The sequence below is a fragment of the Myotis nattereri genome (assembly GCF_964212035.1).
Source record: "Myotis nattereri genome assembly, chromosome: 6".
NCBI classification, from domain to species: Eukaryota; Metazoa; Chordata; class Mammalia; order Chiroptera; family Vespertilionidae; genus Myotis; species Myotis nattereri.
Window position 1 is genome coordinate 47309525 of NC_138081.1, and position 18091 is coordinate 47327615.

Below are 18091 nucleotides of genomic sequence, written 5' to 3' on the forward strand. Positions count from 1 at the left end.
TGGAGAAATTATTTTTCTCCTTCTGTGGGAATAAAATAAAATACATATAACTTCTAGGTGTCTAACATAAATCTAGATAAAAAAATTGTGGTATTGTTTGTCAGAAATATGACCTCAGCAATAATCATTTTAGATATGATCTTTTATATTTGCATGGTTATCAGTGCCTTTGAAATTCAAGTCAGAGAACCACTTCTTTTTCAAAGTAAAATATTGGTAGGAAAAACACAACGGGATATTATTTCCTTTCACTAACATAGGAGGGTCATTGCATTATAAATAACTAAGTAAGTATGACACCACCTATTTTTTTTTTGAGAACATTACAAAATTACAAAAAGAGTAATTGTTTATTCTTTTTTATTTTCAAACTATGTTTAATAAGAACTCTGCTTGATATAAACCTAGTTTTCTAAAAAACTAGAATATGCTAAAATAATTTATAATATTTTTAAATAAAGTGTTTAGATCAAGAGAAATTGAAAGCTATTGGAATTTTCAGCTAAGAAAAATGCTAACTTTGTTAATCGAAAATTAATTTGAGGACTATAATTAAAATGTTCTCAGAATAATGTATTCACAAAATCTACATTGCAAATAAAGTTACTCATCTTTAATTTACAACCACAATCTTAAATTAGAAAATAAAATTAATTTATACTGCCTCAAAGATATCCCAACTCAAGATGTAAAAGAGATCAGAAAATAAAGTTTTAAGGTAGTATATTTCCTACCTTATAAATTTGTATGTAACTAGAACCAGAGTTTTTAATACTTTGATGAACTTTATGGTAAATACTTAATGACTTAAAAAAACCCCAACAAACTCACAGAGATACAAAAGAACAGATTGGTAGTTGCCAGAGATGGGGTGGGAAGTGGTAAAATGGGAGTGTGTGGGGGAGGGTCACAAGGTACAAACTTCTAATTATTTAAAAAACACACAAGTCATGCCCTGGCTGGGTAGCTCAGTTGGTTAAAGAATAGTCCAGATATGCCAAGGTTGCAGGTTCCATCCCTAGTCAGAATGCATAAATAAGTAGAACAACAAATCAATCAATCTCTCTCTCTCTCTCTCTCTCTCTCTCTCTCTCTCTCTCTCTCTCTCTCTAAAAATCAATTAAACAAAAAGTCATGGGGATGCAATGTACAGTACGGTGACTATACTTAATAATACTGTATTTACATATTTGAATGTTGCTGAGAGTACACCTTAAAAGTTCCCATCACAAGAAAAAAAAACTTTTTGTAACTATGTAATGTGATGATGTTAACTAGACTTATTGTGATGATCATTTCATAATGTATACAGATATCGAATCATGTTGTACACTTGCAATTAATATAATGTTACATGTCAATTATAGCTCAATTTAAAAATACCACTTGCTTTTCTAGGCATTCTTCAATAATAATGTTAAATGTTTAGTGCTTTTCTCTCTCAGGCAAGACGCTCAATGCACAGGAAGTGCATAAGACACAGCTCAGCCTCTCCGAAGCTTATAATCTTGTAGCTACGTCTCCTAAGGAAGTGAAGATACGAATAATGAAACTGAAACGTGTGACTTCAGGCTCCAAGTGTTACTCAGTTTTGACATTAATACTGCCAAAAGCACCTTGGTAAAAACGGCAGAGCCACTGCTCCAGAATACTTTGGAACCCTAGTCTGCAATTACTCTATGACTTGTAAACAGTGCGTCCAAGTTACAGTATGGGCTCACTAAGAGCCCAGCAGACCTTGAAGCACTCCGTCAGCAAGTGTGCAGGCTAAAAGGGTATCAGAAACTGACCAGCTACTGCAGAGACGCAGGCTTCCACTAGGACTTGTGTTTTGGTTGTTGTTTAATTTCTTTGGCTTATGAATCTGTATTCAACAAAGGGATAACCACATCCGCCCTTATCACTGCAATATGAGACACTGAAAATTGGCCTCTTACTTTATAGTATTACAGAAAACTTAGCCATAGAATATGTCACACAAATCAAGATCTGATTCTATTGCTTTCTCTCAATTTCTCACTCATCTCCATTTCTTTCTTCCTTTTTTTTTTTTTTTTTTTTTTTCATTTAAGGGAGGCGATCTTACCTTTATTTATTTCTCTAGCCTTAAAATACACAGAATCATTTGGAAGACAGAGTAGGTTCCCTTCTGTTCTTAAAAATTAGGATTTTTTTGAAACAGAAAACGGATTTTTTTGGCTTTATAAAGTATCTTCATTTGTTTCTCATTTATATTTCCCTGTACTTTCCTCCTCCCTCTTCCCAGGAACTATGACATTTCATCATTTTCTTCCCCTCCAAAGCCACGTCCAGGGCTCTCATCGGCTCAGGAGCAGGAAAGCTTCCACTATCATCTGGGCTGTGTGAATATGGCATTCTCCTGCCAGAGCATATGGCAGGACAAGTCTTACCCGGCAGCAGTGGCTGCCAAACTCCTGAGTCGTGACCCATTTTCCAAGACAGAAGTTAATCCAGTGGGTTGAGACTAGCATTTAAAAACCAAACTATCTGACAAGTAAACAGAATAGAATAGAAAAGACAGCTATCGCATCATATTTATTCTAAAACTTTGGTTTTACATTTTGTGTGTGGAAATGTACTGTATATGTAGTGGATTGCAAGAGAAAAACATTTCTTACAGTCCCACAGGTCATGGTCAAAAGTTTGTAAGCCACTAAACTAGAATACTAAGTTCTAGGGAACTGCATCTTTACCTGATGAAATACTTCAGATATTTTAGAAATTTAAAATATGAATGTTATATAATTTATTTCAGTAAAAAAGTGTTGACCTAATAAGCCACATATTTTCTAAAAGCTGGTAAACAAATCAAATCAGTTTTCCCCTTTTTTCAGTATTTCATAATAGATGGAACTCAAATGAATACTTTATCTATAAATTTAATTTACCCCAAAATTAAAATTGAATAAGCCCTGGCAGGGTGGCTCAGTTGGTTGGAGAGTCATCCTGTATACCAGAGGTTGCAGGTTCAATCCCAGTCAGGGTGCATAGGGGAGGCAAGTGATAATCTATCTCTCTATCTCTCTCTCTCTCCCCCCGCCCCTTTCCTCTCTCTCTAAAAAAAAAAATCAATAAAAAAATAACCTCGGGAAAGGATTAAAAAAAAAACAACCTGAATAAGTCATTAGTTATCTCAACAATATTTTTAAGTAATAAGTAACCATCTAAGTTCAATATACCTTAAAGGAAAAATATTCTAACTCCTTTTTAATTGAAAAAAGTCTGAGGGGTGATTTGATGAGTTTTCTAATATGAAATTAAAAATAAAGAAGAGATCATGATTTCTTTACATCTATTACATATGTATATGAATACAAATATCAATCATATTTCCTTGGTTATAAAGAGATTTTTAAAAATTCAAGCTCAGGAAGCTTACTGTATGACACTGAGACTAATGACACCCAGGCTCTCCACAGACAGAACCAGGCTCTGGGGCAGAGAATAACTCAACCGCACAATAGTCTCTCTTATGTACAGTTTTGTTTTTCCATGGTTCGTTACCCTCAGTCAACTCCAGTCCAAAAATATTAAACAGAAAATTCCAGAAAAAAACAACTCTTAAGTTTTAAATTGTAAGCTGTTCTGAGTACCATGATGAAATCTTGCAAATTCCTACTCTGTCCGGCCCAGGACACGATATCCACTCTGTATACACTACCTGCTCAGTAGTCACTTAATAGGCATCTCAGTTATCAGACAATCACTGCTCATATTCAAGTTACCCTCACACAGGCATTTTCATCTCACATCATCCCAAGAAGAAGAAAGGTGAGGACAGAATATTAAGATATTTTGAGAGAGACCACATTCACATAACTTTTATTACAGTATACTAGAGGCCCAGTGCACGAATTCGTGCACCAGTGGGGTCCCTCAGCCTGGCCTGTGGGATCAGGCCAAAACCAGCTGTCCAGCATCCCCCAAGGAGTCCTGGACTGCGGGCCTCTAGTAGTAAATACAGGGTTTGGTGTTATCCTTATTTTCAGACATCCACTAGGGCAGTGGTCGGCAAACTGTGGCTCAGCAAACTGCAGCTCGCGAGCAACATGCAGCTCTTTGGCCCCTTGAGTGTGGCTCTTCCACAAAATACCGACTTCTGCGCATGGGCCACGAAGTTTCAATCGCACTGTACGTGCGCGCCCGCACGTGGTATTTTGTAGAAGAGCCACACTCAAGGGGCCAAAGAGCCGCATGTGGCTCACGAGCCGTGGTTTGCCAACCACTGCACTAGGGGTCTTAAAACATATCCCCCATAGATAAAGGAAATCTACTATGTTGATTGAAAAATAAATGCCTCAGAATAATGGTTATAGTCCTTACTTTTCACATATGGTAGCTGCGTGGAATTTATAGTTAAAATACAGACGACATTTCTTAGCTGTTCTGCAGTGTCAAAGTGGAAACTGTCTGACTCAGCCTTGCAGTCTCACACACTTCTTTGGCTGTCAGAACTGGAAGAGGCAACTAATATCAAGCCCTGCGGGGAGGACAGCCCTGTGGCCTTGAGATTGTTCATAACAACCCCTGAGTTGATTAAAAGTGATGTTGACAGGCTTCAATCCCTCTTGGTTTTATGGATTTTGGCTGCTAAGTGAAGCCTTCAGGACTAGAAACCTATGAGAATAACATTAATATTTTTACTAGACTGTGAAATGTTCTAGAAAACAACATAGAAAAGTGGATCTAAAATGTAAACTATTGCTTAAACTTGAACATTTCTTTAAAAATAAACCATGAATAATATGAATAATATTACACACACACACACATACACACACACACAATTAAGATAAAGGTATTATTCAAAGATAGGCAGAAACAACCCCTCTCCAAAATTAGGGACTTCTGAAAAACTTCTGACAGCTTGAAATAGGAATTAAGCAAAATGTTATTTTAATCAAAACTTCCCTTTTGAATTTCAGATTGCATATAAAGGTATAATAAATCATATATCTTAAGAAAAGCCTAAGTCACATATAGCCCAGTACAGTTAGAATCAATATCTCAATAAAGTTGAAAGAAGTTAGTCTTGAATAAGGGTGAAACCTGCTTCATTTATTGCACAACACTAGCTGTAGGTATGTGAAGCAATTCCTTTCTTACTCTACATTGCAACTTATTATAAAATGACTATGCTTTATTTAGTTTATTATATTTTAGGACAAAACAAGAGAATACTCTGCATGTTCAAAATCAGGTTTTTTTCAGATGACAAATTTGCCCTAAAAACTTAAATTTGTTTTCAATACCCTTATGGTTAACAGTAAAGTTTGAGAAAACATTGTATTTACTTTTTAGGGTTCTTAAACTGGGGCCCTTAAATGCCCTTCAGTGGGATCCATGAACTCTCTGAAATTTTAAATAAAAGTGCGTGTCTGTGTAAATTCCTGGGATTTTCAAAGAGATCGATGATCTGAGAATAAAGTTACTGCTTTGGGTGAAAGTTATATATAAAAAGACTGAGTTTATTTTAAAAAGAACCTTCCAGATGACTTATAGGAGATGTTAAAAGATAAAAGGTAAGTTGGAATCATTTAGCTAAAAGTAATGAAACCTGAAACGAGCATGAAGATGTACTAGTCTGAAGCTATAGTGAAGTTCTGTGTTTGTACATACTTGCATCTTTATCTAGGGCTTTGACAGAAAACTTAAACTAGAAGATGGACAATAATGGAAGGATATTTATATGTATGTCTGCAGAGTGATTATAATGACTCATCCTATATACTAATAGTACAAATATCTACTATCATGCTATAGCAAATTTATAAACTCATTTAAGATTTGTCCAAATATCTGTTATCCTTTTTGTTTTTCTTTTCCCGATCTTTATAAACTGGATTCCTTTTTAAAAATACAATTGTAACATGTCTTTTTAACAAACAGAGCCTCTAACACCAAGCCACTCATACTAAGTCCTGTGTGTTAATGCATGAGAATTCCTTTTCCTAAATATTTCAGTGAACAATTTCCTACCTTGATTTATTCAAAAAATTTCAACCAATATTCCTTAAGAAAAGCAGTTTCCATTTATTAAAGGTTATATCTGATGTCTCTGCCACAAAACATAGTATCATTACATTTAGTTTAATAGGGGGGGAGGGGGAGTGAATATACTAACAAATAGTGGTATTTCATGACTAAAAGAAGTCAGGTATAAGGCAAGGGAAGAAACGGACCTTAAGTTTCTAGCCTAACTTAAAGCATTTAAACTATGATTTTTTATTATTATTCAATTAACTTATAAGTACCTAATTAGATAAGAATCTATGCAGCATTTTCATAGAACCATAGGAATTATGAAGGAATTTAAATAATTAATAAGGATAAAAAATCCTTTCACAGTGTCTGAGAGAAACCTTTTCTAGAGCAACATCAAAGGAAAAAGATGGCCTAAAATGATGGGCATTTTTCTATTGAGTTGATTATCCAGGAATAAAAGGGTTGACAAAGGACTGACCTCTGTCACTAGGCTTGCTAGGAAAGGCCTGGATAAAGAAAATGTTATGTTAATGAATCAGATGAGTGATGGAGGAATTATCCTCATACACACACTTAGACTATGTTCTTAGAAAAACATGTAAAACACACACATGAACAAATTCTACACTTCCCTAAATATATCAGATATATCTCTCACTTTTTAGTTGTTTCAGTTCTAATAAGGAAAAACAGGATTTTCCAAACCAATGGACTGAAAAACAAAAACAAAAACTGGGCTTTCAAAAATATTCCTGCTGAAACTTAATAGGATCCTGGCTACACAAGGAATTTGGTGAGCAATATAGTGAAAGAGCTTTATGAAGAGACTCCTGACAACTTCACTCATGCTCCAGATATATTAGAAATAGAAGAAAAATACTGTATATCTGAATGCATGTCATTAAGGAACCAAAATTTTAAGAAAGTCCACAACTTAAGATCCTGATGATGGACTTTTAAGAATATTTCGATTTAATGGAGATATTTAGAGGTGCTAATGCTATGGTAGTGAAGATTTTTTTATTAAGATTTTTCATTTAAAAATGTCAACAATGTGGCTAAACCTCCTCAGTATTAAGTATCCTGAATATTCAGGTTCAGTCTAATCTGAAAAATTCTCCTTTTTCAAACCATAAATACATATGTCATAAATGCAGTGGAAAGAAATTTAACTCACACATCTCAAATTCATAGGAGAAAAGTAGTTCATGGAGCCAAAAATCAAATGTGAAGAAAAGTCAGAAAGTTAAACAAAATACAAATTTTATAGGCTACTCAGAAAACATTAACAGAAAGCTATAACAACAAAGAAAAAGGATGATCTCAAACCTTTTTTTAAATAACTATCTTGGACATTCATAGTATCATTTTTCCTTGCAAGAAGGCCTAGATGGAATCTATGATCAACCCTCAACTAATACTACTAAAAAAAATTATTTGTTAAATGCTTTCCAAGATCAGGAACAAGACAAGGATGTCTATTCTAATCATTTCTACTCAACTCTGTACTGTAGGTTTTAGCCAGTGTAACAATGCAAGGGAAAGTAATAAAAGGCATCCAGATCAGAAAAAAAGAAAACTATCTTTATTAGATGACATAATCAATTATGTAGACAATCCTATGGCCCTAGCTGGTTTGGCTCAGTGGATAGAGTGTCAGCCTGTGGACTGAAGGGTCCCAGGTTCGATTCCGGTCAAGTGCACATGCTTGGGTAGCGGGCTCGATCCCCAGTAGGGGGCATACAGGAGGCAGCCAATCAATGATTCCCTCTCATCATTGATGTTTCTATCTCTCTCTCCCTCTCCCTTCCTCTCTGAAATCAGTAGAAAAATATATGTTAAAAAAAGAAAATCCTATGAAATGTACAAAAAAGCTACTAGAACTAATAGAGTGTAATAAAACTATATGATTGAAATACAAAATTTAATCATATTTACATACTACCAATGCAAATATTAAAATTGAAGTACTTTTAATATTTATAGGTGAATTTATTTTAAAATTTGCAAGACCAATACACTGAAACAACACATATTGCTGAGAGACAGTAAAGATCTAAATAAATGGAAAAATATATAGTCTTCATGGATTAAAACATTCAATATATTGTTAAGATGTCATTTCTCCTCTAACTGATTTATAGATTCAACATGATCCAAATAAAAATTCTAGCCAGCATTTTTATTAAAATTGATAAGATGATTCTGAAATTCACATGGAAATTAAAGGAACCTATAAGTTAGCCAAAACAACTCTGAGGAAGAACAAAGTTGGAGGATTTATGCTACCTGACTGCATGACTTATTATAAAGCTACATTAAGATAATGTTTGTATTGATGGGAGTAAATATATGCAAATTGAATACCTGATAAAGGACTTATATCCACAAGATACAAAGAATGCTCAAAACTCAACAGTAAGAAAACAAAAAAGCGAGTTTAAAATGGCAAGATTGGAACACATACTTCACCAGAGATGTGCAGATGGCAAAGAAGCACATGAGAAGATGCAAATTAATACTACAAATACCACCACATACCTACAAGAATGGCTAAACTTAAAAAGACTGACCAAATGCTGATGAGGATGTGGAGGAACTAGGACTCTCACATCCTGCTGGTGGGAAAATAGGTTGGTAATTTCTTAAACATACAACTGTTATAACCCAGCCATTCCCATCTTAGGTATTTACCAATGAGAAATGAAACTATATACCTATACAGAGACTTGTATACTAATGTTGACAGTAGTTTTATTTTAAACAGCCAAAAAGCAGAAACAACCCAAGTGTCCATCAACAGGTGAAAGAATAAAAAGATTGTGCACTAACCACATAATAAAATATTACTCAGCAATAAAAAGGATTGAACTATTGATAAGTGGAACAACATGGATGAATAACAAAATAATTTTGCTGAGAGAAATAAGCCAAGAAGGGTGGGGCACAGAATTCTGTATGATTTCCCTTATATAAAACTAGAGGCCCAGTGCATGAAATTCATGCACGGGGGCGGGCGGGTGGGGGGCGGGGGTCCCCTCAGCCAAGCCTGCACCCTCTCCAATCCGGGACATCTCTCTTGCAATCTGGGACCGCTGGTTCCTAACCGCTTGCCTGCCTGCCTGCCTGATTGCTCCTAACCACCTCTGCCTGCCAGCCTAATGTCCCTAACAGCTCCCCTGCCGACCTGATCGCCCCTAACTGCCTCTGCCTGGCCCCCGCCACCGTGGCTTTCTCCAGAAGGACATCCGGAAGATGTCCAGTCTAATTAGCATATTACCCTTTTATTAGTATAGACTAGAGCAGCCGTGAACAAGATCCGGCCCATTTGAAATGAATAAAACTAAAAAAAAAAAAAAAAAGACCGTACCCTTTTATGTAATGATGTTTACTTTGAATTTATATTAGTTCACACAAACACTCCATCCATGCTTTTGTTCTGGCCCTCCGGTCCAGTTTAAGAACCCATTGTGGCCCTCAAGTCAAAAAGTTTGCCCACCCCTGACTAGAGGCCTGATGCACAGATTCATGCACCGGTGGAGTCCCTTGGCCTGGCCTGCACTCTCTCGCAATCCGGGACCCCTTGGGTTATGTCAGAGAGCCGATTTCGGCCCAATCCCCGCAGGCCAGGCCGAGGTACCCCCATGCACTGGGCCTCTAGTACACATATAAGACCTTTGGTTAATCTCTTCCCGCCCTCCCCCTCCCCCTTCCCTCTGAAATTCATCAGTCTGTTCCATGTTTCCATGCCTGTGGTTTCCACTCCTGCATTGAGCATCTGCCCCTGGTGGTCAGTGCACATCATAGCTACCAGCCGGTTGCTTATGCTTTTATATATAGAGATAGATTCTAGAGAATGTACATCCTATCTAATAAAAGAGAAACATGGTAATTAGCGTACGTCTGCTACCCTTCCCATTGGCTAATCAGCAAGATAAGCAAATTATCTGCCAGCCAAGATGGCGGCCGACAGCCAGGCAGCTTGAAGTTAACATGAGACTTGCTTGCTTCAGTGACGGAGGACTCCAACGTTCCCCGCCTGCCGCTGCTGGCCTCTGAGCTTGCAGTTTGAAACATTGTTACAAATATAGAAGCTAAACAAAACCCCAGAAACCTGCTTTCAGTGAGCCCGGATCTCAGAGCTGGAGTTGATACAGTGTTTCGATTATAGAACACAAACAAACCAGATACCTGCTTTCAGCAGCAGAGGCCTCAGAGCTGGAGCCAGAGCTAAAGCTGGCCCAGAATAAAAAAGAAAAAGAAAAAAAGGAGCAGTTGGGAGCTTCAGTCACCCACCAGCCTGAAAACAGCCCTCAGCCCCTCACCCAGACTGGCCAGGCACCCCAGTGGGGACGCCAACCCTGAAGGGTGTGTGACCAGCTGCAAACAGCCATCATCCCCTCACCCAGGCTGGCCAGGCACCCCAGTGGGGACCCCCACCCTAATCCAGGACACCCTTCAGGGCAAACCAGCCGGCCCCCACCCGTGCACCAGGCCTCTATCCTATATAGTAAAAGGGTAATATGCCTCCCAGCACTGGGATCAGCGTGACAGGGGGCAGCGCCCAAACCCCCTGATCGCCCTGCGGCTCTGTGTGTGACAGGGGGCAGGGCCACAACCTCCCTATCCACCCTGCTCTGTTCGTGACAGGGGAAGGAGCCCCAACCCCCTTATCGCCCTGCTCTGTGCCTGATAGGGGGGAGCTCCCCAACCCCCGATCGCCCTGCGGCTCTGTGTGTGACAGGGTGCAGCGCCCCAACCACCCGCCCCCCAAACGGGCCCTGCTATGTGTGTGACGGGGTAGAGCGATAACCTCCCCATCAGCCCTGCCCTGAGTGTGAGAATGGCAGTGCCCCAACCCCCTGATCGGCCCTGCTCTGTGGATGATAGAGGGCGGCGCCCCAACCCCCTGATCCACCCTGCTCTGTGTGTGATAGGGGGGAGCTCCCCAACCTCCTGATGGGTCCTGCTCTATGCATGACAGGGTACGGAGCCCCAACCCTCCTGATGGGCCCTGCTCTGTGCGTGACAGGGGGCAGCGCCCCAACCCCCTGATTGGCCCTGCTCTGTGCGTGACGGGGTGGCGCCCCAACCTCCCCATCGACCCTGCCTTGAGTGTGATAGGGGGCGGTCTCCCAACCCCCCAATTGGCCCTACCCTGAGCATGACTGAGGGTGGCATCACAACCTCCTGATCCGCCCTGCTCTGTGCATGACAGGGGGCGGCGCCCCAACTCCCCAATCAGCCCTGCTCTGAGACCGACCAGGGGCTGCACCTAGGGATTGGGCCTGCCCTCTGCCACCCGGGAGCAGGCCTAAGCCAGCAGGTCGTTATCTCCCGTGGGGTCCCAGACTGCGAGAGGGCACAGGCCAGGCTGAGGTACCCCACCCCCTCCCGAGTGCACAAATTTTTGTGCACCGGGCCTCTAGTTAATCTATAATGATACAATCAGATCAGTGGTCACCTGAGGACTGAAAGGGAAAAAGGAAAGGCAGGGGAAGGAGAATGATTTCAAAGGGGCACTGGGAAACTTTGGGGGTGATGATTTCAGAAATGTAAGCATATCAAAATTTATCAAATTGTATACTTTATATATGTACACTTTTTTGTATGTTAATTACCTCAATAAAGCTGTCAAAATTTTAAGGGCAAAAGGAGTAATCTAAAAATTAATCAGTGGCTCTAAATTTGACTCTTCTTCACTAATCACTGAAGTACTTTCATCAAAATCAACTCTACTATGGGCAAAAATATTTAAATAATTCTTCACAAAACTGATTTACTTCTTCAGCAGAGATATGCAAAAGCAAATATAAGTCACTGTTCACAAACACAATATATTTTATATGTTGATGGTTATTTGCAGATTTTTAGTGAGTTCTGAATAAGTGAACTACATCTAGGAAAAGTATACTGGAAAATGAACAATCATACCTTGATTTGTGCAAAGGGTCTTTCATAACCTCCAACATAAAGAAGTCCAACATTCTGAGGCAGCAACCTGCAAAGAAATAGAATGCATTATTTTAAAAATACTCTTAAATGTAAGGTTGCATAATCATCAAAGTTATAAAATAGATTAAAAATAAAACAGATAGTGAAAAAATGAATATCTATGCAATTATTGTCTTTTGGACAATTATTGCACTATGGGATAATAACCAGCAAAGAAATAATTCTTTTTTTTTTTTAATCCCCACCAGAGGATAGTTTTTCATTGATTTTTACAGAGTGTGAAAGGGAGAAGAGAGACAGAGAGAAACATCGATGTGAGACACATCAATTGGTTGTCTCCCACACATGCCCCAACCAAGGCCAGGGATTAAGCCTACAACAGAGGTATGTGTCCTTGACCAGAATCGAACCCAGAACCCTTCAGTCCGTGGGCCAACACTTTATACTGAGCCAAACTGGCTAGGGTAAGAAATAATTCTTATACTTCAGAAAATAGTGGATACATGTTGAGAATGAAAACATAAATGTAGAACAATCTAATATATTACTAATTCTAGGAAAATTAATACATAGTGTCTCTGGGGAAGCATTAAATAAAGTAATACATATATTTAAAAATACATAAGGATTCTACTCAGAACACACTCATTGTATGTCTGTACTTTGCACTATAGAAAATAATACAATCCTAAATAATTAGGTCCCAAAATCTAACAGGAAAACCAGACACATAAATAATTAACCCTAACAAAATGTGGCCTCTAATAAGTGCTATTTATACAGGTATTTGCCATTACAAAGTAGTGAAGTAAGAGGAACTTACTATGGAGGGAGCTGAAAATGTTTAAATAGGTGGGATTTGGGCTTAGCTTTGAAGTGTGGGTAAAGCAGAAGGAGAAATTAAGGAAAGTTTTGAGAATGTAGAAGACAATTTTAATTAATACAAAGAGTAGACAAGTATGGCTGGAGTAAGGGATAGTTTAGTTGGAGATGAAAATCCAAAGAAAGTTTGGAATGGACCATGAAGAATGCCAAATGCCCTATCTCCATATAAGCAATATGAAGTCATATTTTATAAGATGTACTTATTTCTTATAAAAATAATAAATGCACATGAAAATAAAAATAAAACTATATAGAGCTTAGGAAAAAAAATAATGGTTCCCTTCCCTGCATCATCCCTCCCTTTCTATTCCTACTGCAAAGCGGTCAATCATTCTAAACTGCATGAAAACACTGTGAATGAAGAAATACCGTCATTAGAACTGTACTTGTGGAATGGTGCAAGGTAGGAGAAGAGCATACTTAAGTATCCTTATCACAAATCTTTTCCTAATGGACACTGTGGGTAAATAGACACAACATCAGACTTAACACTGTACTACATAAATACAAAAAAAAATTTTTGCCTATACCCCTGCCCAAAGTAACTAGGCCAACATACATCTTCTCAGAATCTAGATAGTGAAAGTTAATAGCCTTTTATATTACATAAAAAAGTATCTCTCAGATGAATGTAAATTCTATTACATCAATCTGAAAACTGAACATTGAATAGTATCTAAAGTGAAAAAAAAAACAACTGCAAACTCAAAACAATCAAATGGAAAATTCTCAGTGTACCGTATTAGTCTAATCATAGAAAATTTGAACACATGATTATCATAGCTGTCCTTTTAAAGTTAGCTAATGACTTCAAAACCCTACTTCAACAATTTCAAGGTATGCATTTATTCGTATTTAAACTTCTCTGAAATTATAATTCCCCTGATACTCAATGGTGCCTTATAATCATTGTCACCAGGTGATGCTGTGAGGTGGCTGTGTGATTACCTCCCACTGACTCAGTTTACTAAGACTAAGAAAGCACACTCGCAAAGCACCTTAGACTTTATGAAATAAGGTAGATATTCAGTCTCCTGGGAACAACCTATGTTCCCAGACATTCTTTAAAGGCCTACAAAGCATTAACGGCCACTAAAAGAATGTTAAAAGCTGATAAGCACAATCTGAATTAAAGCAATTTAGCAAAAAACCACTTAAGTTTAGAATATAAATGATACTTATAATAATTCATTTTAGCATGTTGCTGAAGGTTATAAACATGACAAAAAACATTTTTTGTTCACTGGATGCAAGTAGAAAGTATAGAAAATGTCCCCAAATCTCAACTGTGAAATGGAGAATTCCTTAGCCATCAACTGATAAATTAATTCAACCAACAAAACTTTAAATCTCTCACAAATCATTGCTAAATGTAACAGTGGCAATTTATTTTCCATATAACAAATATTCACAAAAACCTTGATAAACCCCTCTTAGAAGTATAAATAGTCACTGTTCATACAAGTAGATGCTAGAAAAAGATATGAATAAAGTAGGCTGACATTTAAAACTCAATATGCCTCTAATTATTATGCATATGCATTTCAGGAAATGTGGCAAAATACTAGTATGCCCCCCTTCTTCTAACTTGCCTATCTAATTACCTTTCCTAAACAATAAATTTCTTAAATATATCAATTACATACCACATATATATTTCACTTTTTAAATACTGTTCTTTCTCATTCATGTATCTATTATTCCTCACCATAGATTATATTACCACCACCATTTGAGTGGGTTTTAACATGTATCATAATTTAAAGTCCTGCTTGCATAAAATACTTTGGGAACACACATTCACATTTTTAAGATGGGAGATTTCTTAAAATGTTTTTACCTTTCAAAAAATTATTTTGCCAAATTGTATACATAATTATTATCAAACTAGAGGCCCGGTGCACAAAAATTTGTGCACTTGGGGGGGAGAGGGGGTACCTCAGCCTGGCCTGTGCCCTCTCGCAGTCTGGGACCCCACGGGAGATAACGACCTGCTGGCTTAGGCCTGCTCCCGGGTGGCAGAGGGCAGGCCCAATCCCTAGGTGCAGCCCCTGGTCGGTCTCAGAGCAGGGCTGATTGGGGAGTTGGGGCGCCGCCCCCTGTCATGCACAGAGCAGGGTGGATTGGGAGGTTGCGATGCCACCCTCAGTCACGCTCAGGGTAGGGCTGATTTGGGGGTTGGGGCACCGCCCCCTATCACACTCAAGGCAGGGTCGATGGGGAGGTTGGGGCGCAACCCCGTCACGAACAAAGCGGGGCCAATCAGGGGGTTGGGGTGCTGCCCCCTGTCACGGACAGAGCAGGGCTGATCAGGGGGTTGGGGAGGTCCCCCCTGTCATGCACAGAGCAGGGTCAATCAGGGGGTTGGGGAGCTCCCCCCTGTTACCCACAGAGCAGGGTGGTTCAGAGGGCTGGGGAGCTCCCCCGTGTCACGCACAGAGCAGGGCCCATCAGGGGGTTGGGGTGCCGCCACTGTCACACTCAGGGCAGGGCCAATGGGGAGGTTATATGGCTCTACCCCATCACACACAGAGCAGGGCCCATGGGGGGGCAGGGGGGGGCGCCGCCCTCTATCACCCACAGAGCTGGGCCAATCAGGGGGTTGGGGCGCCGCCACTCTCACACTCAGGGCAGGGCCGATGGGGAGGTTATGGCTCTACCCCGTCACACACAGAGCAGGCCCCGTGGGGTGGGGAGGTTGAGGCACCGCACCCTGTCACACACAGAGCCGCAGGGTTATCAGGGGGTTGGGGAGTTCCCCCCTATCAGGCACAGAGCAAGGCCGATCAGGGGGCTGGGGCGCCTTCCCCTGTCACGAACAGAGCAGGACCAATAGGGAGGTTGTGGCCCCGCCCCCTGTCACACACAGAGTGCAGGGCGATCAGGGGGTTTGGGTGCTGCCCCCTGTCATGCTGATCCTGGTGCCGGGAGGCCTCTCAGATCCGCTGATCCCGGTGCTGGGAGGCATATTATACTTTTACTATATAGAATAGAGGCCTGGTGCATGGGTGGGGGCCAGCTGGTTTGCCCTGAAGGGTGTCCTGGATTAGGCTGGGGGTCCCCACTGGGGTGCCTGGCCAGCCTGGATGAGGGGATGATGGCTGTTTGCAGCTGGTCACACACCCTTCAGGGTGGGGGTCCCCACTGGGGTGCCTGGCCAGCCTGGGTGAGGGGATGATGGCTGTTTGCAGCTGGTCACACACCCTTCAGGGTGGGCGTCCCCACTGGGGTGCCTGGCCAGTCTGGGTGAGGGGCTGAGGGCTGTTTTCAGGCTGGGACTGAAGCTCCCAACTGCTCCTTTTTTTCTTTTTCTTTTTTATTCTGGGCCAGCTTTAGCTCTGAGGCTTGGCTCCAGCTCTGAGGCCTCTGCTGCTGAAAACAGGTATCTGGTTTGTTTGTGTTCTATAATCGAAACTCTGTATCAACTCCTGCTCTGAGATCCCGGCTCCCTGAAAGCAGGTTTCTGGGCTTTTGTTTAGCTTCTATATTTGTTACAATGTTTGAAACTGCAGGCTCAGAGGCCGGCAAGGCAGGCGGGGAACGTTGGAGTCCTCCGTCACTGAAGCAAGCAAGCCTCATATTCAGTTTAAGCTGCCTGGCTGTCGGCCGCCATCTTGGCTGGCAGTTAATTTGCATATTGCCCTGATTAGCCAATGGGAAGGGTAGCGGTCGTACGCCAATTACCATGTTTCTCTTTTATTAGATAGGATAATAGGCACCATTTTATAATGAAAGGGTACTTGTGTATAACATAGCAATCACATTTTAAATGCCCAGAGTAAGGCATTAATTCAGCACTGATAAATGCATGTATGTATATGAATATGTTAAGTTGGAAACCCTGACTCTTTTAGTATCAGGTAATTGTTTTGCCCTTAAGTTACATGAACATTAACATAACCTTTATACAAAAGCTAACAAGTCCCAAAATATTTGCTTATAATTAAATGTTTCTATAGTGTGGCTACCAAATAAGCTATTTTGGGCAAGTAGTAATAAAAAGGCACTGTTGGGGGGTAGGAGTGGAGAGAATCTATCAGGACTAATGTTCATTTTGCTTCAAGTTCCGAAGTACAAATATAAACAAGTATCTATACTGGGAAGAAAGTCACAAAATTATTTCCAGAAAACCTCCTTATATAAAGGAAAACTAAAACTTGTCATGTAATCAAATAAACATTATTTAAAAGAGCCTCATTCATCATAAACTAATGCTCTATCAGATATGGAAATAATGCTTTAAAAGAACTATTTCAAACTGAAAGTTAAAGAAAAGGGTATCTTTAAAAAAATAAGAATGAGCTAAATAACTCAAAATGAACTGCAACAAAATACCTTGAAAAAACATATGGTATCTCGAATACTGACTTACATAAATCTCACTTTTTAGCCAAAAAACAAGTTCTCCAAAGAGCAGGCTACATATAATATATCTACCTGTAAGGAGGGTGGGGTGGGGGAAGACAAAATGCATGCACTCAATATGGGATCAATAGTGTCCTTTGAATTTGAGAAATGCATATTATTGAGAAGACCTACATTCTTTGAGACTTCCAGTACAATGTAAGTAAAAGCAACATGTGCCTTAGGCTCAGAAAAACTTGGATAAGCTAATGAGTGAATTAGTATCCTTAGAAACTTCCATAGCCTACTCTATTCTGCTTTGCTTTCTAGACCCTAGAAAGCATAACACATGATCTAAACTTTTGTTAAAAGAAACAACAACAACAAACTACCACCATCACCAATAACATGTTTAAATAATATGTGTGCCAATAGAAATAAACTAGCTGCAAATGATGTTTGGTTAGGTGAAATATGTATGGAGTGAAATAAATAAGACTGGAGAATCATAAATAATAGAAAGCTGAATCATTTTTGCAAAGGTATATAAAAAGAAATGCTGAGCTACCAATATTCAGAGAATACCCTATCTTACATCACACACAAAAATCAACTCAACATGGATTAAAGACTTGAATGTAAGACCTGAAACCATAAAACTCCTAAAAGGAAGCACTTCCAGCCAAGATGGTGGCATAGATAAGCAAGGTATTGCCTCCTCCCACAACCACATCATAATTACAACTAAACTATAGATCAATCATCATTCTGAACCACCTGAAATCTGGCTAAATGGAAGTTGTACAACTAGGAAATTAAAAAAGAAGCCACATGGAGACCGGTAGGAGGGGTGGAGATGAGGAACAGGCTGGCCCCACACCCACACACCCATATGTGGCAG

The 18091-nt window shown here is 39.8% G+C and overlaps 1 protein-coding gene across 3 annotated transcripts in view; it reads right to left on the reverse strand.

Annotated features, from left to right (window-relative positions):
* The window catches only part of RNGTT (RNA guanylyltransferase and 5'-phosphatase), a 203302-nt gene that overhangs the window by 33826 nt on the left and 151385 nt on the right, over positions 1 to 18091 (reverse strand). For all 3 annotated transcript variants that reach the window (XM_081094417.1, XM_081094416.1, XM_081094418.1), the window contains one exon: positions 11941 to 12007. In XM_081094417.1, coding sequence (XP_080950543.1) covers positions 11941 to 12007 — 67 coding nt within the window. The remainder of the gene's footprint in view (positions 1 to 11940; positions 12008 to 18091) is intronic.